The sequence below is a fragment of the Rana temporaria genome, chromosome 9 (assembly GCF_905171775.1).
Source record: "Rana temporaria chromosome 9, aRanTem1.1, whole genome shotgun sequence".
NCBI classification, from domain to species: domain Eukaryota; kingdom Metazoa; phylum Chordata; class Amphibia; order Anura; family Ranidae; genus Rana; species Rana temporaria.
In genome coordinates, this window is record NC_053497.1 from 41979422 (window position 1) to 42004679 (window position 25258).

The 25258-nt window shown below is 46.9% G+C and overlaps 1 protein-coding gene across 1 annotated transcript in view; it reads left to right on the top strand.

Annotated features, from left to right (window-relative positions):
* The first annotated feature begins 781 nt into the window (after positions 1-781).
* ZNF541 (zinc finger protein 541) overlaps positions 782-25258 on the top strand; it is a 45931-nt gene continuing 21454 nt past the window's right edge. Inside the window, exons 1-7 of the mRNA XM_040325198.1 lie at positions 782-966; positions 6071-6220; positions 10995-11280; positions 14561-14624; positions 14705-14820; positions 16289-16392; positions 21711-21786. Coding sequence (XP_040181132.1) covers positions 862-966; positions 6071-6220; positions 10995-11280; positions 14561-14624; positions 14705-14820; positions 16289-16392; positions 21711-21786 — 901 coding nt within the window. The 5' untranslated portion in view covers positions 782-861. The remainder of the gene's footprint in view (positions 967-6070; positions 6221-10994; positions 11281-14560; positions 14625-14704; positions 14821-16288; positions 16393-21710; positions 21787-25258) is intronic.

A 25258-nucleotide genomic window follows, 5' to 3' on the forward strand; every position in this document is an offset into this window, starting at 1 on the left:
CAGAATTGTTATTTTGGGGGGTGGGAACTACAAGTCCCATCATGCTTCTGGGAGAAATTGTAACTGCCAGCCTTGCAATGCCTCATGGGGAATGTAGAGTCCACAACAGCTGGAAGGCTACTGGTTGCCTACCCCTGTACTAGAGCATGAAGCAGAGATCGTAAATCTTTAGAATAACTGTGGTATCCCTGGGGATGTATTATCATATTAACACCTTGCAAAATATACCATTTATTGGTATTCTCTGACGGGAATTGTGTGATGACCGTTTGTACGCTCCGTTGGACAATTGTTGTCAGATTTTCCGCCAACAAAATGTTGGATAGCATGCTTTAAAATTTTCCGACAACAAATGTGTCTTGTCAGATTTTCCGATCGTGTCCGTCAAAAAAAAAATCCAAAGTACAAACACGCATGCTCAGAAGCAATGCTCACTATAACACATTAGCAGAAGTTGCCCAAAGGGTGGCGCTAAAGAGCTGAAAACACATAGTTTTGTGTTTGTTGGCCGACAATTCTCTGCCGTTTGTATGCAATACAAGTTCCTGGCCAGCGCCCTTCGAAAAAAAGGTCCTACCCTTTGTCCACGGAAAATCCGATCGTGTGTATGAGGCTTTACCATGAGAAAAAAACAAAGTTCAGGAATATTCCTTTATCCCGTTGTACACTACAAACTGTATGATTGAATTGGTTCGGATATCGCTGTTTTACTAACCTGACAGCTTACTATTTAAATAGGAAACCTTCATTTTGTATGCAAATAATGTTTTCTAAACATTTACCATTTTGTGTATTATTGTGTTGACTTCTTCCTAGAATTTACATTTATGTCTTCATGGCAGGTTGTCAACAGCATTTGATATGATGGAAATGTCAGATCTTGGTGCATCCTTACCTAGTGGCTCTGTGGATGAAAAAAATCCTTCATTGTATAAAGTGAAAAGAGCCAAAAGACGTCTTTTACAGGTACAGCAGACATCTATATGATGAATAAAGTCTTAAAGTGCACCTGTCACCAGCACATAGTATTTGTGTAATCTAAAGATGGTTTGAAGCTTGGGTGGCTCAGCATAGAACCATCTATGTGCAGGCTGATTGTACCCAAGTTCATATATTGATCAACTTGGGTACAACCAGCCTGTCGGGTTTATTAGCATGTGATTACTGCCAGCTATGGCTATGCCCCCCCCCCCCATCCGCCAGGAGAACACAATAGCTTCATGGGAGGCATTCCCACATTAACTGCGTGCCGACCAGCCGCCGTCATTTTACGGCGGCAGGTCGGCTCCCCTGCGCGAGAGCCCGTAGCTATACGTCGGCTCTCGCGCAGGCCACTAGGCACGCCCCCCGCTCTCCCCCGACTCCTGTGCGCGTGCCTGGCGGGCGAGATCGCCGCTGGGCACACGCAATCGCTCGTTACAGAGCGGGGACCGGGAGCTGTGTGTGTAAACACACAGCTCCCGGTCCTTTCAGGGAGAGAAATGCTGATCTTCTGTTCATATAATGTATGAACAGAAGATCAGTCATTTCCCCATGTCAGTCCACCCCCCTACAGTTAGAACACACCCAGGGAACATACTTAACCCCTTCCTCGCCCCCTAGTGTTAACCCCTTCACTGCCAGTGGCATTTTTATAGTAATCCAATGCATTTTTATAGCACTGATCGCTATAAAAATGCCAATGGTCCCAAAAAATGTGTCAGAAGTGTCCGCCATAATGTCGCAGTACTGAAAAAAAAAAACGCTGATCGCTGCCATTACTAGTAAAAAAAAATATTAATAAAAATGCCATAAAAATACCCCCTATTTTGTAAACGCTATAACTTTTGCGCAAACCAATCAATAAACGATTATTGCGATTTTTTTAACGAAAAATATGTAGAAGAATACGTATCGGCCTAAACTGAGGAAAAAATATGTTTTTTTATATATTTTTGGGGGATATTTATTATAGAAAAAAGTAAAAAATATTATTTTTTTCAAAATTGTCGCTCTATTTTTGTTTATAGCGCAAAAACTAAAAACCGCAGAGGTGATCAAATACCACCAAAAGAAAGCTCTATTTGTGGGAAAAAAAGGACGCCAATTTTGTTTGGAAGCCACGTCGCACGACCGCGCAATTGTCAGTTAAAGCGACGCAGTGCCGAATCGCAAAAAGTGCTCTGGTCTTTGACCAGCAATATGGTCCAGGGGTTAAGTGGTTAAAGGGGTTGTAAAGGATCACATTTTTTTTTTTAAATAACAAACATGTTATACTTACCTCCACTGTGCAGTTCGTTTTGCACAGAGTGGCCCAGATTCTCGTCTTCTGAACCTTTACAACCCTTTTAGGCTGCATTCACACCTCTGCGACAAGTAGGCTGCATTTACACCTCGACGACAAGTAACGCCGCGTACGCGGCGTATTTTGCCGCGATTCGTGTAACTTTTTTTTTTTTTTTTTTTAACAAATCTTTACCATTGCTGTCTATGGCCGAACGCCAATGCCGCCTGAAAAAAAGGGTCCGGGACTTGTTTTCAGGCGGCAGGCGTACGGCGTCTATGAGATGTGAACCATCTCATAGACAGCAATGGGAATTCGCCGCTCCAGCGTATCGAGCGTCGGGCGTTTTGTCGCCAAGGTGTGAATGGAGCCTTAATACTGACTGTGATGATGGGGAAATCAACCGCTTAAGCCCCGAACCATTTTGGTGGTTAAGGAACAATTTTTGCAATTCGGTACTGCGTCGCTTTAACTGAGAATTGCGCGGTCATGTGACGTGGCTCCCAAACAAAGTTTTTTTCTCCACAGATAGAGCTTTCTTTTGGTGGTATTTGATCACCTCTGCGATTTTTATTTTTTGCGCTTAAAATAAAAAAAGAGCGCCAATTTTGAAAAAAATCACGATTTTTTTTACTTTTTGCTATAATAAATATCCCAAAAAAAAAAATATAAAAAAAAAAATTCCTTAGTTTAGGCCGATGCGTATTCTTCTACATATTTTTGGTAAAAAAAAAAAATCGCAATTAGCGTTTATTGATTGGTTTGCGGAAAAGTTATAGCGTCTAAAAAATAGAGGACTGTTTTATGGCATTTTTATTAATATATTTTTTTTACTAGTAATGGCGGCGATCAGCGATTTTTTCGTGACTGCGACATTATGACGACCATTGTCATTTTTACATCCATCAGTGCTATAAAAATGCACTGATTACTGTAAAAATAACACTAGCAGTGAAGGGGTTAACCACTTGGTGGCGCTGCAGGGATTAAGTGTGCCCTAGTGTGTGATTCTTACTGTTATGGAGCGTGGCTACCTGTGACACGTCACTGATCGGGAACATCAGTTACAGTGTCAGGCCCCATACTCACGACCAAACATGTCTGCTGAAACTGGCCCGCAGGCCAGTTTCAGCAGACATGTTTGGTCGTGTGTGGGCGCGAGCGGGCCGAATTCCAGCAAACATTTGCCCGCCGGGCCTTTTCCCAGCAGACAAATATTCCTGGACTTGTTTTAAAACAGTCCGCTGGAATTCTGCCCGCTCGGACATGTACGGTCGTCAGTACAGACCTACCGTACATGTCCAGGCGCCCGCCGTCCCTCGCATGCGTCGAATGACTTCGACGCATGCGTGGAAGCATTTTAAAGGCGGGCCGCCCACGTCGCCGCGTCATTGTCGCGGCGACACCGCGTCATCGACGCGGCGACACCGCGGACACGCCCCGCGTATTGTTTACGCGCGGACTTCTGTACGATGGTGTGTACAACCATCGTACAGAAGCCCTCTGGCAGACATGTATGGTGAAAACGGTCCGACGGACCGCTTTCACCATACATGTTTGTCCGTGTGTACCCGGCCTCACTAGGCAGAATAGAGGAATGCCTTGTTTACAAAAGCATTCCCCCATTCTGCTCTTGCTGACCGCAATCGCGGGACTCCCAGGAACATCTAGCTCCCGGGACCCCGCGGCCGCACTCGAGAGGCGCGCGGCGCGCGCACGCCTGCTGGGCGGCAGATTCAAATGGACGTAGCTATACGCCAGTCTGCCTGCCTGTGCCATTCTGTCAATGTAAATAGGCGTGCGGGCGGTCCGCAAGTGGTTAAAGGGCATCGCACTCCACCGTGAATATGAAAGAGCCCTCTGGCTGAACAGAAAACGCAAACAGTGTATGGTCAGTTATAACCTTTTTATGGACTTTAAGCAGAAATCTCATGTTGCTACTTCACATTAACGTGTTACAGCTTAGGGCGTTTTTACAATATAGAACATATTGCATGATTGTTCACAGGCATTATTGAAGCACTTTCCGTGTCATAATAGAGGATCGCATTGTCTGTTCCTCCTGTATGACATAACAAATTAGGAAATAGCATTGATAAAAAATACAGAAAAACCCACGCATACCTGCATATATTTAAAGTGGTTGTAAACCCACTTTTACAAAAAAAAAAAAACACCACCTGCAAGACAAAGGCATAATAGACTGTGCACTTTGCAAGTGCAGTTGCATGCATTTTCCCAGAGCTTAGTTAGGCCCCTTTCACACGTGCGGATCCCAGGAGGATCAGTTTTTGGACATCCGCTTGCTCGGCGGGGATCGCTCCGTTGATCCCCACTGTGCCGGCGGATGACTAGTCTGTCTCTGCACAGTGTGCAGAGACGAACCAGTCAGATCTCCGCTCTCCTCTATGGGGGAATGGGATGAAAACAAACCGTCTGTCCGTTTTCATCCAATCCACCAGACGGATGCAAAACTCTGCAGATTTCTATCATCTAATTATATGCAAGTAAAACATTTTATTTTTTTTTACATTTTCTTGCACCTGCATTCCTTATGAAGTGAAGGCCAGATTCTCAGCAGAGTTACGACAGTGTATCTCAGGAAACACCGTCGTGTTTTTTGGCCCGGGTATCTATGCGAGTGATTCCTAGAATCATTTTCGCATAGATACGGCCAAGATCCGACAGGTGTAAGTGACTTACACTGTCGGATCTTAAATGTAATTCGCCGCTGGCCGCTAGGTGGCGTTTACGTTCAGGTCTCATTTGACTATGCAAATGAGCCTGATACGCCGATTCCCGAACAAATTTGCGTCGCGTAGTCGTCGCTTACGTCGTTTCCGTAGGCGTAAGGTTACCCCTGCTATATGAGGGGTAACCTTACGCCAGTCCGCCGTATGCCATGTTAAGTATGGCGTCGGGTCCGCGTCGTCTTTTCCCGTCGGGTTCGTCGTTTTCCTAAGTCGTTCTTGAATACGACTTTACGTCAATGACGCACACGTCGGCGTCATTGACGTTTTCCGTCGTGAGCTGGAGCATGCGCACTGGGCTATTTTTCAGCATGCGCAGTTCAATCGACGCGGGGGCGCGCTTAATTTAAATACAAGCTGCCCCCTTTGAATTACGCGGGGATACGCCGGGCCATTTACACTACGCCGCCGCAAACTACGGAGCAAGTGGTTGAAGAATACGGCACTTGCTCCAGTAAGTTGCGGCGGCGTAGTGTAAATGGCTTACGCTACGCCGCCGCAGAATTTTCAAGAATCTGGCCCAGTATCTTTACCACATTTACATTTAACTGCACTTGCAAAGTGCGCAGCCTATTTTGCCTTTAGTAAATCCAAATCACAGTCTGCATATCGTTAATAACCCCAGGCATGTATACCTACCTAACCATGCTTCCTCAACGCCTCCCTAATACTGCATGTCAACATGTGTAGAGGCTTAGAGAGGGGGTATGAGGACCTGCCACCTCCCATGTGACAGTATTCAGACCTGGCAACTGACTGCTTGAGCCCAAGTACTGTCATATGGGGGAGATCACATACTGTATATCTGGAAGTCCTACTCCATTAGTAAGGGCTCTGGTAGTGTGGGGAGGTGGCTAGGTAGCGTTGCTGGGTAAGTGTACTAGGAGTTGCAATACCACATTTCACCTGCAGGGGGATTCTGGAACCATAGCTTTCCCCCAGACTAGAGCAAAGTAGTATTGTGTTGCAGTCTATGGATTAAAAAAAAATAATACTTCACTTTCACACACATGTATTTTATTCTTAAATTGGGTTTCACACCATACCTCTTATATAGGATGTGCCCAAGGGACACTCAACATATCGCAAGAGCAAATTATCCCCACAAGCTCCAAAGCCATCTAAAGGGATGATGAAGGACCCCGGAGGTCTTGTGATGCCAGTATCGGTCCCTGTAACTGTGATAGATCATCATGAAGATAATAAGGTAGGAACATTTTGTGTGTCTTCTGGATAAAGTGTTTTTCCAGCAATAGTTCTGGAATAACGCTGGAAATCAGCAATGAAGTCACTCTTTAACCGCTTGGCGACCGCCGCATGAACATTTACGTTGGCAGAATGGCGCAGACAGGAACATGGGCTTATCGGTACGTCCCTTTAAATTTGCTGCCGTGTGGGTGCACGTCCCTGCTGCGAGCTCTGTGATCGTGCCCTTGGGATGTCCGCCGGTGTCCCGTGATCGTGCGTCACGGAGCTGCAGAAGGGGGGATGCCTGTGTAAACAAGCATCTCCACGTTCTGCCTAGTGACAGTGTTGTGACACAGGAAGCCACGCCCCCTAACAGTTAGAATCACTCCCTAGGACACACTTTACCCCTTCAGCGCCCCCTACTGGTTAACCCCTTCTCTGCCAGTCACATTTACACAGTAATCAGGGCATATTTATAGCACTGATCGCTGTATAAATAAAAATGATCCCAAAATAGCGCCTAAAGTGTCCGATGTGTCTGCCATAATGTCGCAGTCACGAAAAAAATCGCTGATCGCCGCCATTACTAGTAAAAAAAATAATTAGGCTTCATTGCCATGGACGTTTTTACAGCCACTTTTTTTAGCCTTTTTTACAGCTTAAAAACGCCTGTCCATGTTTATTTATTTATTTTTATTTTTTTGAGCTGGAGCTCAAAAACGCAGCGGTAGCGGTTTTTAGTGTTTTTGCGCGTTTTGAGAGTTTTTGAGCGTTTTTTAACGTCTGACGTTTTTAAGGCTGGAGCTTCAGAACGCACTGGTCCTGGTTTTTTTTTGCAGCTTAAAGCGGGAGTTCACCCATTTGTTAAAAATTTTTTTTTCTCCCCTTAGATTCCTGCTCGTTCGGTCTAGGGGAATCGGCTATTTGTATTAAAATATGAGCAGTACTTACCCGTTTTCGAGCTGCATCTTCTTCCGTCGGTTCCGGGTATGGGTCTTCGGGAGCGGGCGTTCCTTCTTGATTGACAGTCTTCCGAGAGGCTTCCGACGGTCGCATCCATCGCATCACTCGTAGCTGAAAGAAGCCGAACGTCGGTGCGGCTCTATACTGCGCCTGCGCACCGACGTTCGGCTTCTTTCGGAAAATCGTGACGCGATGGATGCGACCGTCGGAAGCCTCTCGGAAGCCTGTCAATCAAGAAGGAACGCCCATTCCCGCAGCCCATACCCGGAAGCGGCGGAGAAGATGCATCTCGTAAACGGGTAAGTACTGTACATATTTTAAAACAAATAGCCGATTCCCCTAGAGAAAACGAGCATGAAGCGAAGGGGAAAATGTGCCCTCTAAGGGTGAACCCCCGCTTTAAAAACGGCTCAGCCATCTACAGCTCAAAAACGTCATGGTGGGCATGAGGCCATAGACTAACATGGAGAGCCGTTTTTAAGCTGCAAAAAAAGCTCAGAAAAGTGGCTGTAAAAACGTCCATGGAAATTTTTTTTTTTTTTACCAAAAATATGTAGAAGAATAAGTATCTGCCTAATATATTTTTTAGGAATATTTATTATAGCAAAAAGTAAAAAATATTGCTTTTTTTTCAAAATTGTCACTTTATTTTTGTTTATAGCGCAAAAAATAAAAACCGCAGAGGTGATCAAATACCACCAAAAGAAAGATCTAGGAAAAAAGAACGTAAATTTTGTTTGGGAGCCCCATCGCACGACCGCGAAATTGTCATTTAAAGCGTTGCAGTGCCAAAGCGCAAAAAGTGCTCTGGTCTTTGGCCAGCCAAATGGTCCGGGGCTGAAGTGGTTAACAAATCCATTTGAGAGGAGCTGATTATTCAATTGATTCCTTTCAAACAATAACAGCCATAGATGGATTGAAATTCAGCCAGTCCCTGCTGAAATGGCCACATTTCGAAACATCTATGGCCTTAGCAAACTAAACATTATTCAGTTAGGATTTACCAATTCAGCCACCGGAAGGATTTACCCCCTTAATGACAAGGCCATTTTTTGCGATACGGCACTGCGTCGCTTTAACTGACAATTGCGTGGTTGTGCGACGTTGTACCAAAACAAAATTATTATATGTTCTTTTCCCCCCCCACAAATAAAGATTTATTTTGGTGGTATCTGATCACCTCTGCGGTTTTTTAATTTTTTGCGCTATAAACAAAAAAAGAGCGGCCGCAGTAGCACATGCACATGTATAGGTACGTCGGTTTGCGCAGCCAAGCTGCCTTGCCACAGTATATATGCGGAAGGCGGTCAGCAAGTGGTTAAAGATGTTTTAAACCCTCGCTTTTTATTTATTTTTTATAACAAAAAACAAACATACCTGCTATGTGCAAGTGATCCTCTTTTTCTGGGGTGCCCCGCCGACGCTGCAGGCCCCTCCTCTTCATCCGGTACTAACCTGCTCTGTGCAATTGATCCTCTTTTTCTGGGGTGCCCCGCCGACGCTGCATGCCCCTCCTCTTCATAGGGATCATCTTCTTCTGGGGTGCCCGCCAAGCTGCAAGCCCCGCCTTTTCATTGGGTGCCCCCACGGAAAGGTGCTTTCTATGGTGGTACCTATGTGGGCTGGCTCATGAGCCCTGCTGGACCCGGTCCCGCCCCCCACTTCCTTGTCACTCGACTTAATTGTCAGCAGCGGGAGCCAATGGCTCCTGCTGCTATTAATCTGTCCAATGAGGAGAGAGACAGCGTCCGGATTTGCTGCGCAAGTGCACATTGCTGGATCAGAGCAGGCTCAGATAAGAAAAAGGGGGGTCTGGGGGGGAGCTGCAGCACAGAAAGTTTTTTACCTTAATTCATAGCTCTGTGTCTGAATGGACACACACAGAGCTGCATCCCGGCTCGGGTGACCCCATAGCAAGCTGCTTGCTGTGGGGGCACTCGACAGGAGGGAGGGGCCAGGAGCGCCAGCGAGGGACCCGAGAAGAGGAGGATGCAGGCTGCTCTATGCAAAACCATCACACAGGTAAGTATAACATGTTTATTATTTTTATAGAAAGAAAAAACAAGACTTTAGTATCACTTTAGGGTGAAAAACCTTGGGGCTTTACAACCACTTTAAAGTGTTTCTAAAGCCTGAAGGTTTTTACCTTCTTGCATGATCTCGATCCAGCGATGTGCGCAAGAGCAACTGCTCTCTTGGCTCTTTGCCTCCTCATTGGCTTAGAGACAGCAGCAGGGGTCATTGGCTCTTGCTTCTGTCAATCACAGCCAGTAAGGAGGGGGTGGGCCTGATCCCCATTCTGTATGTCTGATTGACACACGGGGGCGGGGCTTAGGTGGGAGCATGCACAACTGTCCCCATAGCAATCGGCTTGCTGTAGAACATGCAGCAGGGGCGGGGAACAGCCAAGAGTGCGGGGGACCTGAGAAGAGGAGGATCGGGGCTGCTCTGTGCAAAACCACTGCACAAAGCAGGAAAGTATGACATTTTTATTTTTTTTTATCTTTTAACCGGTTAAGCCCCGGACCTTTAGGCAGCTAAATGCCCAAGCCAGGTTTTGCGATTCGGCACTGCGTCGCTTTAACAGACAATTGCGCGGTCGTGCGACGTGGCTCCCAAACAAAATTGACATCCTTTTTTCCCCACAAATAGAGCTTTCGTTTGGTGATATTTGATCACCTCTGCGTTTTTTTTTTTTTTTTGCTCTAAACAAAAATAGAGCGACAATTTTGAAAAAAATGCAATATTTTTTACTTTTTGCTGTAATAAATATCCCCCAAAAACATATATAAAAAATTATTTTTTCCTCAGTTTAGGCCGATACGTATTCTTCTACATATTTTTGGTAATATTGGCTACATTCTTTATTGTGAAAATGACAGTTGCAGTTTGGGAGTTAACCACAGGGGGCGCTGAAGGTGTTAGGCTTCACCTAGTGTGTGTTTACAACTGTAGGGGGGTGTGGCTGTAGGTGTGACGTCATCGATTGTGTCTCCCCTATAAAAGGGATCACACGATCGATGCGCCGCCACAGTGAAGCACGGGGAAGCAGTGTTTACACACAGCTCTCCCCGTTCTTCAGCTCCGCGGAGCGATCGCGAGGGGGCGGCTATAAACGAATAGCTGCGCCCTCGTCCCGGATCGCTCCCCGCGGGTTTCCAACCGCCGCATGTACTGGGGGGGGGGGGGGTCCCGATCGGACCCCTGACCCACGGAAAGGCGGGGACGTACATGTACGCCCATATGCCTGTACGTGACATTCTGTGGTCGTACATGTACATGCGGTGGTCGGCAACCGGTTAATACAATTTTAAATGTAAAAATCTCTTGTACTTCAACAACAACTTCTTTATGTCGTAGAGAAGCCTTTTTCAACCAGGGTGTCTTCAGGGGTGCCATGGCAAAGTGCCTAGAAATCACTCAAACATTGTATACAAGCCAGCGGGTGGATGACGCCTGCCTATTAGTTACATAAAGCCACAGGTTCTCGTTATGCACCATTATGCACAATTACAACCTTTTAGCCGCCAGTGTCCTAGCAACCAATGACATCATCGGTTGATAAGGAGGACCCCCGGCACCTGCACATCATCCTTGTTTGTCCCTCCTCTTCCCCTCTTCTTGAACACAGGGGTCACATTATCTGAGTGAGGGAGAGAAAATGAGAGAGAAGAGAAACATTGGAATACTAGTCGGTACCAGTGAGCAAAGGGTGTGTTTGCTTTGGAAGAATAAATCACCTCTAATGTTGGGTGTCCTATGCATGTGGATGTTGTTGCAACATATAAAACTATAATGCCCCATACACACGATCAGTCTTTTTTGTCCAGGTAAATGAAAGAGGGGATCATCTACAAGATCCAAATACCAAAAAAAGAAAGCGACCCCTTCCCAAACCATTATATATTCCCCCTCCACTCCTTGATGTCAAATCTTCACCCACTGGATGCTTTCGGAGCAACTTACGTTCTCTGAACACTGACCTCTATGAGGACTTTCGGTACCCAACGTATATCCCTCCTCCAATGCTGAGCCCTATTCGCCCAGGAAGTGGCCTTTACTTCAACACGTTCTGCTCCCCCTCTAGTGCTACGGGACCAAACTTCAGTTTTCCAGGTAAGAAATTAGCAAATATACACCACAGCAATGAAAGGGTGAAGTGTAATCTTTAGAGGACATGGGGCTCATTGGTGAAATATGTTCCTGCAATAAAATCCCCAATTTGCTCTCAACACCAAACGATATGTCTGGCAGAAATCCAATACAGCTCTCCATCCACAATCAACACCATTCCTACAGTAAAGCATGGGGGGGTGGTAATATCCTGTTATGGGGTGTTTCTCTGCTGCGGGGACTGGAGAACTTACCACAGTCACTAAATATTTCATTGTTGGTAGAGACATATCCCAACAGACTAAAGGCTTTGTTTAAAGCAAAAGGTGGTTTAACAAAATACTGACATAAGGGGGTGATCCTTTTTCCAACTCAGTGATTCTGTTTTTGAATTGTTAAATTTTTCTGACATGTTGGTGTTATATCATTCGTTTGGATGTTATAAGTTGCACTGGATAAAACAAAAACTGTCTTCATTTCAGGCAACAAAATGTCAGTATTTTAAAGGGGGGGGGGGGTGATTCTTTTCTATACCCACTGTATAGATTATTAGCTAGATTCAGAGAGATGACCGCAACTTTAAGGCGGCGTAGCGTATCGTATTTACGCTACGCCGCCTTAAGTCAGAGAGGCAAGTACTGTATTTTCAAAGTACTTGCCTCCTAACTTACGGTGGCGTAGCGTAAATGCGGCGGGCGCAAGCGCGCCTTATTCAAATTCGGCTGAGGGGGCGTTTTATTATAATTAGGCTTGACCCGACGTGATTGACGTTTTTTTGCAACTGCGCCTACATTTCCCAGTGTGCATTGCGGCTAAGTCCGCCGCACGGGCCTATTGATTTCGACGTGGACGTAAACAACGTAAATCCCTATTCACGGACGACTTATTTTTCGAATTTCGAAGCGGGAACGGCAGCCATACTTAACATTACTATTCCATCTATAAGATGGAATAACTTTAGGCCTGATAAAGCGTTACGTAAACGGCGTATCTGTACTGCATCGGCCGGGCGTACGTTCGTGAATAGGCGTATCTAGTGATTTACATATTCTACGCCGACCGCAATGGAAGCGCCACCTAGCAGCCAGCCAAAATCTTGCACCTTAAGATAGGACGGCGCAAGCCGTCATATCTTAGATAGATTTAAGTGTATCTCTGTTTGAGAATACACTTAAACCTAGGTCGGCGCAGATTCTGAGTTAGGTCGGCGTATCTACTGATACGCCAGCCTAACTCTTACCGAATCTAGCTATATATTTTTGGCTTTGGATTTAATACCACTTTAAAGAGGAAGTGAGCGCATCGAGGCCCTCGGGTAAAGACTGCGCTCTCAATAAGCATTTTAATAAATAAATAACCCTGATGGGTTTTACTTCCTCTTTTGCTCGCCTGCAAATGAAAAGCATAATGGGCTACTATGCATCGCATAGTAGCCCATTATGTGACACTTACCTGCAAAATAATCCAGCAATGTCCCATGTGTAGACAGCGTCCATCTTCTGGCCCCTCTTCCTTTCCAGGCCGCGGACTCCGTGCTCTGTGATTCGCCGGAGCCGCGTGATGTCATTCGCACGGGAGCCACCATTAACAGCACAGGCTAGGGAAGAAACGGCATTGGCGTTTTGTTTCTTCCCCGCGCATGCGCCGTTAACATTTTTGGCGGACTACAGGTAAAATATCTCCTAAACAGCGCACTTTAAGCTGGCCATACAGTGAAAGCTTTTTGTTCAGCCTAGAGGCTGAAAAAAATAAAGATTCCTTTATCCACGGTATACAGTGCAGGTGAATGAATCTCTCGCTGTTGCGAATGTATTTTGACAGCGCTGGCATGGAGAGAATTCTTCGGTATAACAGCACACACAGCTATCCCTAGAAGGAAGACTACACTATTATAACAACTTGAGAGTGGAGATTCAGATTCTTACAGATCTTTATTCCTGAAAGACTCATGTCAGAAACATTAAGGGACATGTTCACTGTATGTACGCCCCCTAAAATGCCGTTGTAGATGATGAGTAAAATATAATGCAGCAGATAGATGTACTTCAGGAATAGTTTAAGGCCGCGTACATACGATCAGTCCATCCGATGAGACCGGTCCGAAGGACCGTTGTCATCGGTTAACTGATGAAGCTGACTAATGGTCTGATGTGCCTTCACACCATGGGGCAGATCCACAAAAGGATTACGCCGGCGTATCTACTGATACGCCGGCGTAATTTTAAATTTCCCGCGTCGTATCTTTGTTTTGTATCCACAAAACAAGATACGACGGCATCTGGGATCGATCCGACAGGCGTACGTCTTAGTACGCCGTCGGATCTAAGCTGCAATTTTTCGGCGGCCGCTAGGTGGCGTTCCCGTCGAAATCCGTGTCGAGTATGCAAATTAGCTAGTTATGGCGATCCATGAACGTACGTAGGCCCGGCGCATTTTTTTACGTCGTTTTCGTTCGGCATTTTCCGGCGTATAGTTAAAGCTGCTATATGGTGGCGTACTCAATGTTAAGTATGGCCGTCGTTCCCGCGTACAATTTTGAATTTTTTACGTCTTTTGCTTAAGTCGTTCGCAAATAGGAATTTGCGTAGAATGACATCACTGTCCTAAGCATTGGCTTCTTCTGGTCAAATTTCGAGCATGGGCACTGGAATACCCCCAGGGACGGCGCATGCGCAGTTAAAAAAAAAACGTTGTTTACGTCGGGTCACAACGTATTTACATAAAACACGCCCCCATTACATCCATTTGAATTCCGCGCCCTTACGCCACAAGAGATGCACTACGCTGCCGTAACTTACGGCGCGAATTCGTTGAGGATTCGAATAAAAAAAAAGTAAGTTACAGCGGCGTAGTGTATCTTAGATACGCTATGCCCGGCGCAATAATGCACCGTTGTATGTGGATCTACCCCCATAGGTTAAATAACCGATCGTGTCAGAACGCAGTGACGTAAAACACAACGACGTGCTGAAAAAAATGAAGTTCAATGCTTCCAAGCATGCGTCGACTTGATTCTGAGCATGCGCGGGTTTTTAACGATGCTTTTGCATACTAATGATCGGTTTTGACCTATCGGTTAGGCAGGCGTCCATCGGTTAAATTTTAAAGCAAGTTCTCATTTTTTTTGACCGAAGGATAACTGACCGATGGGGCCCACACACGATCAGTTTGGACCAATGAAAACGGTCCTTCAGTCCGTTTTTTTCGGTTTTGACCGATCGTGTGTACGCGGCCTAAGGGTTTTATCTCTGCCTAAATAAGCCAATGTAAATTCTTCTTCTAGAAAAAGAGACATCACCCTGTGAGATATTGCCGGTGAAAGACAGCATGGTGTTTACTACCCAGCCGTAAGTAGTCCAGCTTCCATGACAAACATATTGCCAGACCATTCTTCCTACTGAAGTATATTTATGTTTATTTTCTTAAGGCACGTCAATATTGGAAATCAGTTCCAGGCAGACATCCCAGAGATCCAGGATCCATGTTCCCTGGGAGATTCTAAGGCTGATTTAGTTTGGAAGCCCTTGAAGATGACAAAATCAGGTACTGTAGGTCAGGGGTCCCCATACCTCAGGCCTTGGACTGATGCCTGCGTTTTCATCAGATTAGGCGACCCGTCAGAATATGTAAAGGAAGTGACGTTTCGTCGCCGCCATCTTGCTACACCCCACAGTCGTCCATAGTAAAGATACACTGAGAAGGGGGCAAGCGGACATCTTGTTACACCCACCGCAGTTTTACATTTGACATTTTTTTTTTAACAGTAGACTGAGTTTATATAGTGAAATCCAGTACTTAGAACTCTGAGGCCCAGATTCTCGTAGATGGGCGTAAAACTGTGCGGGCGTAACGTATCTGCTTTACGTTACGCCGCCGCAAGTTTTACAGGCAAGTGCTTTATTCACAAAGAACTTGCCTGTAAAGTTGCGGCGGCGTAGCGTAAATCACCCGGCGCAAGCCCGCCTAATTCAAATTAGCCGGGTAGGGGGCGTGGAGCATTTAAATTAAGGGTGCATTGCTTCAAATGACTTCGCAAGAAAGTCATTGGTTTCAACGTTAACGTAAATGGCGTCCAGCCCCATTCACGGACGACTTACGCAAACAACGTAAATTTAAAAATTTTGACGCGGGAACGACGGCCATACTTAACATTGGTTGCCCCTCATATAGCAGGGGCAACTTTACGCGGCGCAAATCTAACGTAAACGTTGTAACTTCACTGCGTTGTTCGCGCATACGTTCGGGAATTTGCGTATTTTGCTAATTTGCATACTCGACGGGGAAAACGACAGAGGCGACACCTAGCGGCAAAAAAAAAAATTGCATTTAAGATCCAACAGCGTAAGATCCTTACACCTGTCGAATCGAATGGATATCTATGCGTAACTGATTCTAAGAATCAGTCGCATAGATACGACGGCCCAGATTAGGACTTACGATGGCGTACATTGCGTTGCGCCGTCGTAAGCCCTTTGAGAATCTGGGCCTGACTGTTTAAATCAGGGCTTGACAAATTTGCTTGGAATCTAGGAGCCAGCTAAAAATGTTAGGAGCCAGGTTTTTTTTTTTTTAACGACCGTCAAAGCTTTACGCGCGGCTATACCGCCGACAAAGCGCTGCAGGTTTAACCCTTGCGGGCGGGTTTAACCCTTTCTCGGCCGATAGCGGGGGTTAAAAGCGCCTCGCTAGTGGCCGAAATGCACCACAAATCTGTCCATAGCGTCGGCGGTAAAAATAGCGGAGTTTTACCGCCAACGCAGTGTGAAAGGGGTCTAAGGGTCCGATCAGGTCCGCCTGAAAAACTGACAGGCGAACCTGATCAGACAGTCTGTGTGAAAGGGGCCAAGCAGGGATTAATCAATTATGAAAATAGTTGACAACTATTTTCAAAATCGATTAGTTGTTTCAGCCCTAATAATTAGGCCTTTAGGCCTTTGACGATGTAGTGGATAGCTCTGATTAGTGTCATTCATTAACATGAGAATCTTTTTCACTATATTCTTATCTACAGTTACTAATTTCCTACACCTGGCGTGTTCTAGTGCTGTACCAGGAGGGGGCAATAATCTGGAGTTTGCGCTGCACTGTCTACACCTTAGTAGGGGCAATACCATGGTGAGTTGTGCTATTCATACAACTATAAATTATCACAAAGTCCCAATAATACTACAATCATGCAACAATATAAACAAGTATGGAATGAAGGTTTTTTTTTTTTTTTATCTGATAAATTAGAGATCTGAGTTTTATCTAAGGCCCCGCCGGAGCGTTTCCAGCGGATAAATCCTCTGGCGGATTTGGATCTGATGGCTGTACACACCATCAGATCCAAATCTGTGCGGAATACATCCGCGGTGACGTGTCGCGCCGTCGCCGAATCATTACGACGCATGAGAGGGAGGGGAGCGGACAGACTGATCCGGTGAGTCTGTACAGACGACCGGATCAGTCCGCTGGACTGGATTCCAGCGGATAGATTTTGTAGCATGCTACAAAATTTTTATCCGCTGGGAATCCGTCGGCTGGATTTTTATCCGCCGGGAAATGTCCGCTCGGACGTACAGACGACCGGATCTATCTGCTGGAACTGATCCGCGGATCAATCCCAGCGGATAGATCCGGTCGTCTGTACGAGGCCTAACATTTCTTAAAAACGCTCTCTCCTCTCCATCCTAACACCTATACCAACTAACCCAGGGCTCAAAATTTCAAGTCCTGAGCTACTAGCCAGGCCTCAAGGGTTACTTGCCACCAGTTTCCCCAACCAACCCTTACCCTGCATCTAATTCCGCCCCTAAACACGCCCTCATAACATCTCATTACACTTAAATGTTTTAATGCAGAATTAAGCAACTTTATCAGTGCTCATCAATGCATATGCAGCCTACCTGTGTCCATCATGCAGCCTACCTGTGTCCATCATGCAGCCTACCTGTGTCCATTGTGCAGCCTACCTGTGTCCATCGTGCAGCCTACATAGTGCAGCCTACCTGTGTCCATCGTGCAGCCTAAATGTGTCCATAATCGAGCCTACCTGTGTCCATCATGCAGCCTACCTGTGTCCATCATGCAGCCTACCTGTGTCCATCATGCAGCCTACCTGTGTCCATCATGCAGCCTACCTGTGTCGATCATGCAGCCTACCTGTGTCCATCGTGCAGCTTACCTGTGTCCATCATGCAGCCTACCTGTGTCCATCATGCAGCCTACCTGTGTCCATCGTGCAGCCTACCTGTGTCCATCATGCAGCCTACCTGTGTCCATCGTGCAGCTTACCTGTGTCCATCGTGCAGCTTACCTGTGTCCATCGTGAAGCTTACCTGTGTCCATCGTGCAGCTTACCTGTGTCCATCGTGCAGCTTACCTGTGTCCATCGTGCAGCCTACCTGTGTCCATCGTGCAGCCTACCTGTGTCCATCGTGCAGCCTAAATGTGTCCATAATCGAGCCTACCTGTGTCCATCATGCAGCCTACCTGTGTCCATCATGCAGCCTACCTGTGTCCATCATGCAGCCTACCTGTGTCCATCATGCAGCCTACCTGTGTCCATCGTGCAGCTTACCTGTGTCCATCATGCAGCCTACCTGTGTCCATCATGCAGCCTACCTGTGTCCATCGTGCAGCCTACCTGTGTCCATCATGCAGCCTACCTGTGTCCATCGTGCAGCTTACCTGTGTCCATCGTGCAGCTTACCTGTGTCCATCGTGAAGCTTACCTGTGTCCATCGTGCAGCTTACCTGTGTCCATCGTGCAGCTTACCTGTGTCCATCGTGCAGCCTACCTGTGTCCATCGTGCAGCCTACCTGTGTCCATCGTGCAGCTTACCTGTGTCCATCGTGCAGCCTACCTGTGTCCATCGTGCAGCCTACATAGTGCAGCTTACCCGTGTCCATCGTGCAGCCTACCTGTGTCCATCGTGCAGCCTAAATGTGTCCATAATCGAGCCTGCCTGTGGCCATCATGCAGCCTACCTGTGTCCGTCGTGCAGCCTACCTGTGTCCGTCATGCAGCCTACTTGTGTCCATCATGCAGCCTACCTGTGTTCATCATGCAGCCTACCTGTGTCCCTAATGCAGCCTACCTGTGTCCATCATGCAGCCTACCTGTGTCCATCGTGCAGCCTAAATATGTCCATAATTGAGCCTACCTGTGGCCATCATGCAGCATACCTGTGTCCATCATGCAGCCTACCTGTGTCCATCATGCAGCCTACCTGTGTTCATCATGCAGCCTACCTGTGTCCATAATGCAGCCTACCTGTATCCGTCATGCAGCCTACTTGTGTCCATCATGCAGCCTACCTGTGTTCATCATGCAGCCTACCTGTGTCCCTAATGCAGCCTACCTGTGTCCATCATGCAGCCTACCTGTGTCCATAATGCAGGGCAGCAGAGGAGAGGAAGAGCATTGCCGGCTGGATGATAAGAGCGCTGAGGAACATTACTGGAACAGCTTTGATTTCATTTGCTGTGTTCCCACCGCTCGGCGATACACACAGCCCCGCCCCCTGGCCAGGGAAATTTGATACACGTCACTCGTCCCGGGATATGACGGGTGATCTGTCTATCAAATTCCCTGGGACCAGGGGGCGGGTCTGTGTGCGAGTGCGGGGAACACTCGGCTATTGAAATAAAAGCCGCTAGCGCTCTGAATCATCCAGCCGACTCTCTTCTCTCTCTTTCCCTCTGCGAGCGATGGGAGAAGGACTCCCATACAACCTGCGGGCCGGCGGTGCTCGCCCCCCCACCTCTCTCCCAGGCAGCCCTTCCTCGCCAGCCCTCAAAATCCACTTGCAAAATGCGAGCAGGCGAGTGGATTTTTTGAGGGCTGAACTAACCTATGTAAAAATAAAGATGCAATACTTACCTAATTTTAGCCTGTTCCGGTCCTTGATACATGATCACTCCCTATGTCAGCCATGTCTGTTTATGCCTGGGAGCAGTAATGATATAATAATAATAATATTTTTAAATTAATAATATTCTTCGGTTTTTCAAATGCTGTTTTTTTTTTTTTTTTTAGGGGAAAAAATACACATTACATTTTAATGCACAAAAAACACTATAATACATTAATATAATTGGGAGTGGGATAACGTGCAGAGGAAGTGTAGCCAATCCTTATATATGGAAAAATATGGAAAATATAGTCTGGCTACTAATAATGAGTAGCAATAATAAAAAATGATACTGGTATACCATACAAATAAATATCATCAAAATAAACGTGCTACAATGCAGCCAAAGCTAGCTGAAGAAATGTGAAATACAGAGTGACAGTGCTGGTGTCATATAGTGAAATAAATAATAACAAACGTACTGATACACAATAAGGTGTACAGCGTGCGAAGCACACCAGTGACTGTAATAAACTAGGTTAAATGTCCATGCAGCAGATAACTATACACATAGCAGCAGGCAAAATCCAAAATAAAAGTGCTGGTGTAGATGCCAAAGTGGGTTGATTTCCGGTGTTTTCTTCAGAGTAAGTGAGGACGTCCCCTTACCTTACTGCTGTAAGGTAACAGCATAAAAACCCAGGTACACTTTTCTGGTCTTATCCACATAAGGTGTCATCAAAATGGACTGTAATTGGAAAAAAAATAGATCCCTCTCGGTAGTCACGTCCAAACAGTGACAGCGACTCGCACCCAGGGAGATGAAAGTGCCAATAGTGCAGTATCGTTTTAAAAATGGGTTTATTCAAACAAAATAATACACTAGGTACTCACATTGTTGTGATAAAAACAGGCATATAAAAACAGGGCGTTCGCCAACTTCACCTCCGGTACCTCTTGGTGGACCCTATGTACCGTATTTTCCGGCGTATAAGACGACTTTTTGGATGCAAAAAAATGCATCCAAAGTCGGGGGTCGTCTTATACGCCGGGTACGGTCTCCGTGCAGCTGCGATCGTCATAATTTCAAAGCTGCGCGCCGTCTTCTCAGCGCGTCCTCGCTGTCCTGTGATAGGCGGAACAGAAATCTTCCCAGCAGCGCCTCTGTTCTGTTTTCCGCCTATCACGGATGCCTTCTCATCCTCGGACGAGATGAGAAGGCATCCGTGATTGGCGGAACATAGAACAGAGGCGCTACTGGGAAAATTTGTGTTCTGCCAATCACAGGACACGCTGAGAAGACGGCGCGCGGCTTTGAAATCATGGACGCTCGCAGCAGACGGAGACTGTCACCGGCCTGCAAAACGTGAGTGATGGCACAGTGGGGGGGAAAGTGGGGGCATGTAATGTGATGGCACTGTGGGGGCATGCAATGTGATGGCACTGTGGGGGCATGCAATGTGATGGCACTGTGGGGGAAAGTAATGTGATGGCACTGTGGGGGAAAGGGAAAGTAATGTGATGGCACTTGTGTGGCATTTAATGTGATGGCACTGTGGTGGCATTTAATGTGATGGCACTGTGGGGGCATGTAATGTGATGGCACTGTGGGGGCAAGTAATGGCACAGTGGGGGCATGTAATGGCAAAGTGGGGGCATGTAATGGCACAGTGGGGGCATGTAATGGCACAGTGGGGCTTGGAAAAAAGGGGGTAGTCTTATACAGTGAGTATATCCCAAAACCAAAATTTTTCCTGGAAAATTAGGGGGTCGTCTTATACGCCGAGTCGTCTTATACGCCGGAAATACTCTTACGCGTATTCCTGAAGAAGTTACGAGAAGTGACTAATACGCGTGAGTTCAGTGAGTTTCTATGCTGAACATTTCCTCCCTGTCACATCTGAGCTCCCCATGCGACTATAGAGTCACACATGTGGGTGTATACACAGTGGTAAATGACAACCTACTCCCTTCTTCCTCCATGCCCACTAACCAGCTAAACACAGTGGGGCGGGATATTACATGTAGATTATTGGAGACTTCACCTCCCTCTTATTCACGGGACACAGGCTGGAGGGGGCGTGACACAGCCTGTGACTGACAGAAATACACCCACACCATGTTATTTCCACAAAATAATAAAGATTTGATATCAAATATATATTTGTATGCTAATAAAACAGTTTATTGATATTAATTATTTTTAATCTGTTGAAATAAAAAAATATATATATTTATTAATTTATTTTTTACTAAAGGCTGTTTTTTTTTTTGTTTTTAAACATGTGACCCGCAGAGGACTAGAAGCTCCTCCTGCTTATGTTTTCCTGCAGACAGGCTGGGAAACATCTGGGTCATGTGACAACTGTATATTGATTAGGAAAAAGGTACTTATTTTAATAATAAAAAAAAAACAAAAACGAATTACAGTGCCATCATCCACAAACAAAATAGAAGGGACAACGTAAATTAAACAGTGTGTGTTTAGTATCACTTTAGGATGCATGTTAAGAGTTGTTGGTTTGTTGAATGTGTGTTGGAATTCTACTTTACCTAATGCATGCATTAAACACATGAGCAACATTTTTGTTTCAGGAAGCTCTGGATAAACTTTTAATTCAGGATCCTCAAACATATTTTCCTCAGTATCTTGCAGATTATCATTATGCAGGTGAGATAAACAAGATAGGACTTTATTTATGACCATTTACAAAAAAAAGCACATACCATACATCTCTGAAATACAAATGCATTTTCTCATGTCGTGTCCCTTTATTAATGTTGCAGTTACAGAAAAATAACTGGTTATATTGCCTGTAATTCAGTGAGTTCATATTGTGGTATGACAGTACTGTATTATGTTGCGATAAAAACACCTTTCTCTTTCGTTCATAGACGGACACAGCCTTCATTGACCTTAGGGTTATGCTTCTTCCTACCAGGAGATTTAGGCAGAATTCTACAGCACTTAAGGTATTAAAAACTTTCCTTCATGCCGCTCCTCCCAGGGGGCGTGGCTCCCCCAGGCATAACCCACACCCTGCTTTAGCAGCCTCAGTTTGTTTTCTGCCTAACGACAGGAGGTCAAGGCTATCTCTGGAGTTCCTGGACTCTGGAGTTTTTTTCTGGCGATTTTTCTCGCTTTTTTTATTATTTTGTTCCTGCATTTTTGAATCCTGCGATTCTTCTATCAACAGCCGACTGGGTGACAGGCTGGGTCCTCGACTCTTGTAGTCCCCCCATGTTCGGCCTTCGAGCGTGTGCCGGCCCTCAGCTCAGCTTTGGGACGTCCACGACAGGCCCCATTGCTCCAGGGGCGGCCGGGGAACTTTGGTTCTAGGGCACACATATGACCGGTCTCTATAGCCTTGTCACAGTGTGTCTGGCCGACAGCCATGCCGTTTACGGACGTTGGTTCTGTCTGGGATACCTCCAGCCGGGTAGTCGCAGGACAGGTAAGTAGTGGCCCCTTACTCAGGTAAGTGGTCTGGCTGGTGGTTTCCCTGGGGAGGTCGACTGAGGGTCCGCCCTGCTTTCCTCTCTCCCCTTCCTCTCCCTCCTTCCCCTGACTGGGTAGTGGCTGTGAAGGGGGGCCTCCTGGGTTTTCTTTGTTACCACCGGGGCCCGTGTGTTGTTAGGGGGACTGTGTTGTTACTCTGGGGGGTGCTGCTGTGTGCTGCTGTGTTCTATGAGGTAATTTTTACCTCAGACAGCGGCCGTCTTGGAAATCTCCTTGGTAACGCTGTGATTCTTTTCTGAGGTAACAGACAAAGCAGTCAGGGCTGCTGTGTTCTATGAGGTAATTTTTACCTCAGACAGCGGCCGTCTTGGAAATCTCCTTGGTAACGCTGTGATTCTTTTCTGAGGTAACAAAGCAGTCAGTGCTGCTGTGTTCTATGAGGTAATTTTTACCTCAGACAGCGGCCGTCTTGGAAATCTCCTTGGTAACGATGTGATTCTTCCCTGAGATGACTCGGCACAGCCTCTGGTCAGTTTTAGTGCTGTTACAGTTTTAGTGCTGTGAATCTTCCATGAGGTGAATACACATCACAGTCAGCACATCGGAGCACACCTGAGGTTTTTCAGCTCCCTCTGCAGCTGGGTGGGGTGGTGAATACCGGGGGCCCCCATGCTCTGCAATAGCAGCAAGGAGGTGACCAGTGGGTTTTTTTTTGTCCTGCCTTGCAGGGTGGGTGACTCAGCGCTGACACTATGGAACTCAAGCTATGCCTGAGTTAACCCTTACCGCCCCTCCCCCTGCCACATCTGTTATGTTGGCTGTCCTGGGTTTCTTGCCAGGTTTGAAGCAGCTAGTGCCCGGATGGGGGGTAAAAAAGCGCCCCCTCCCTGAAGCCTGCTTCTGGGGATGACACAGAATCGCTGTTTTTTTCTGGTTCTGTTATGTCAGAGGCTGCGGGTTTTAACCCTTATGGATAGTGAGGATGACTCTGCTGCAGTCAGTTGCTGGCAAGAATTTGTTGGAGCTCTTGTTTCTGCGGTGCGTGAGGCTCTAAAAATTGAGGATGTGGCGGAGACACCTCCGTGTCAGTACCAGCAGACTACCACGCATCGCTGAAGTGTTTCCTTGTGTTCCTTATTTGGACTATATGTTATACAAGGAATGGGATGCACCGCAAAAAGTTTGTCAAAAAACTTTGCAACCCGTTACCCCCTTGAGGGGGGCTTTAAAAAAAAAAAAAAAGTAGGTCTCTCCTCCGCCAGTGGACCCCCCTGTGTCCAGACTGCGCAAGGCCACCACATTGCCTGTGGAAGGGGCTCCTGCATTTCAGGATCCCGCTGATAGGAGAGTGGAGGCCGTGGCCCGCTCCCTATTCACGGTGGTGGGTTCGGCGGTGAGGCCGGCTCTGGCCGGGGCCCTGGCAGGCCCCGACTAAAAGGGCGAAGCTCCTGCTGCAGGAGCTGGAAGAAGGACCTCTAAGGTGGCCTTGGTGATCACCGTTAAGGGTGAACGATCCTTTTGGGTCTTCCCTGACTGGCATCATTGAGGATGCCACAGGTGGTAAGCGCATGCTGTTCCCACGGTTTGGGAAGGGCTAGGGACCTCGCCCTGTGCAAGGACCCTCCTTGCCTACCTCCGAGCGTTTTTTCGCTCGCCCTGTGCGGTGGGGGTAGGTCTACATGGTGCTTGAATCCCCGCTGCGGGGTAGCAGCGCACCGGATACCGCATGCCTAACAAGTCTGCGGACATACCTGCTTCTGAAGGTCTGCTCCCGCCCGTGTCTCGGGTGGGAGACTGGCTTCGCATTGCGAAGTGTTTTCCTTGGGGTACAAGATTGAGTTTCTCTCTTGTCTGCCAAACAGGTTTTTTCCCTCCGGCTTCTGGCCTCATCCAGGTTCGCCGGTTGACTCCGTCAGGGGCTGTCCAGGATCTTCTGGTCAGGGGAGTGATTGTGCCAGTTCCCTCGTTGGAACGGTCTCTGGGTTTTACTCCATTCTGTTTGTGTCCCCATGGAGGATGGGGCCCGGTCGATCCTGGGCCTCAAGTCCCTCGTTTTGTTTTGTCAGGTTTTTCTGGCATCCTTGGATGTCATGAACGTGTACCTGCATATCCTCAAACCACCAGAGATTCTGTGCTTTGCGGTCGGGGGGGACCATTTTCAATGGTGTCCTTCCCATTCGGCGGGTTTTCGCCAAGGTGCTCGTACCGATACTGGCCCGGCTGTGACAGCGGGGGTTTGTTATCATGGGATGTCTGGACGACATTCTCCTACGAGCTTCTTCGAGCTCTGCATTGGTGGAGCCGTGTCTATCACGTGTCAGGCTCTCCGAGTGTTCGGCTGGTTTCTGGATTGTCCTGAAATCAGGGTTGATTCCGTCTCAGGGATACCTGAGACTGGTCCTGGATTCCTCCGGGGCGGGAGTGTTTTTCTCCTAGCGGAAAAACTTCAGACTCTGCTATCTGCTGTGCAGCAGTTGCCGACCCAGAAGCGGTCATCTCTGCGATTCTGCAGGAAGGTTCTGGGTCAGTTGGTAGCCTCTTTCGAGGCGGTTCCGTATGCCCAATTCCACGCCAGGGTACTACGGAGGGAACTGCTGTCACGATGGGACTAGCTTCCGTCATCTCTGGATTACCAGATTCAGTTGAGTCATCTGATCATGTCTCCCCTGGTATGGTGGCTGGC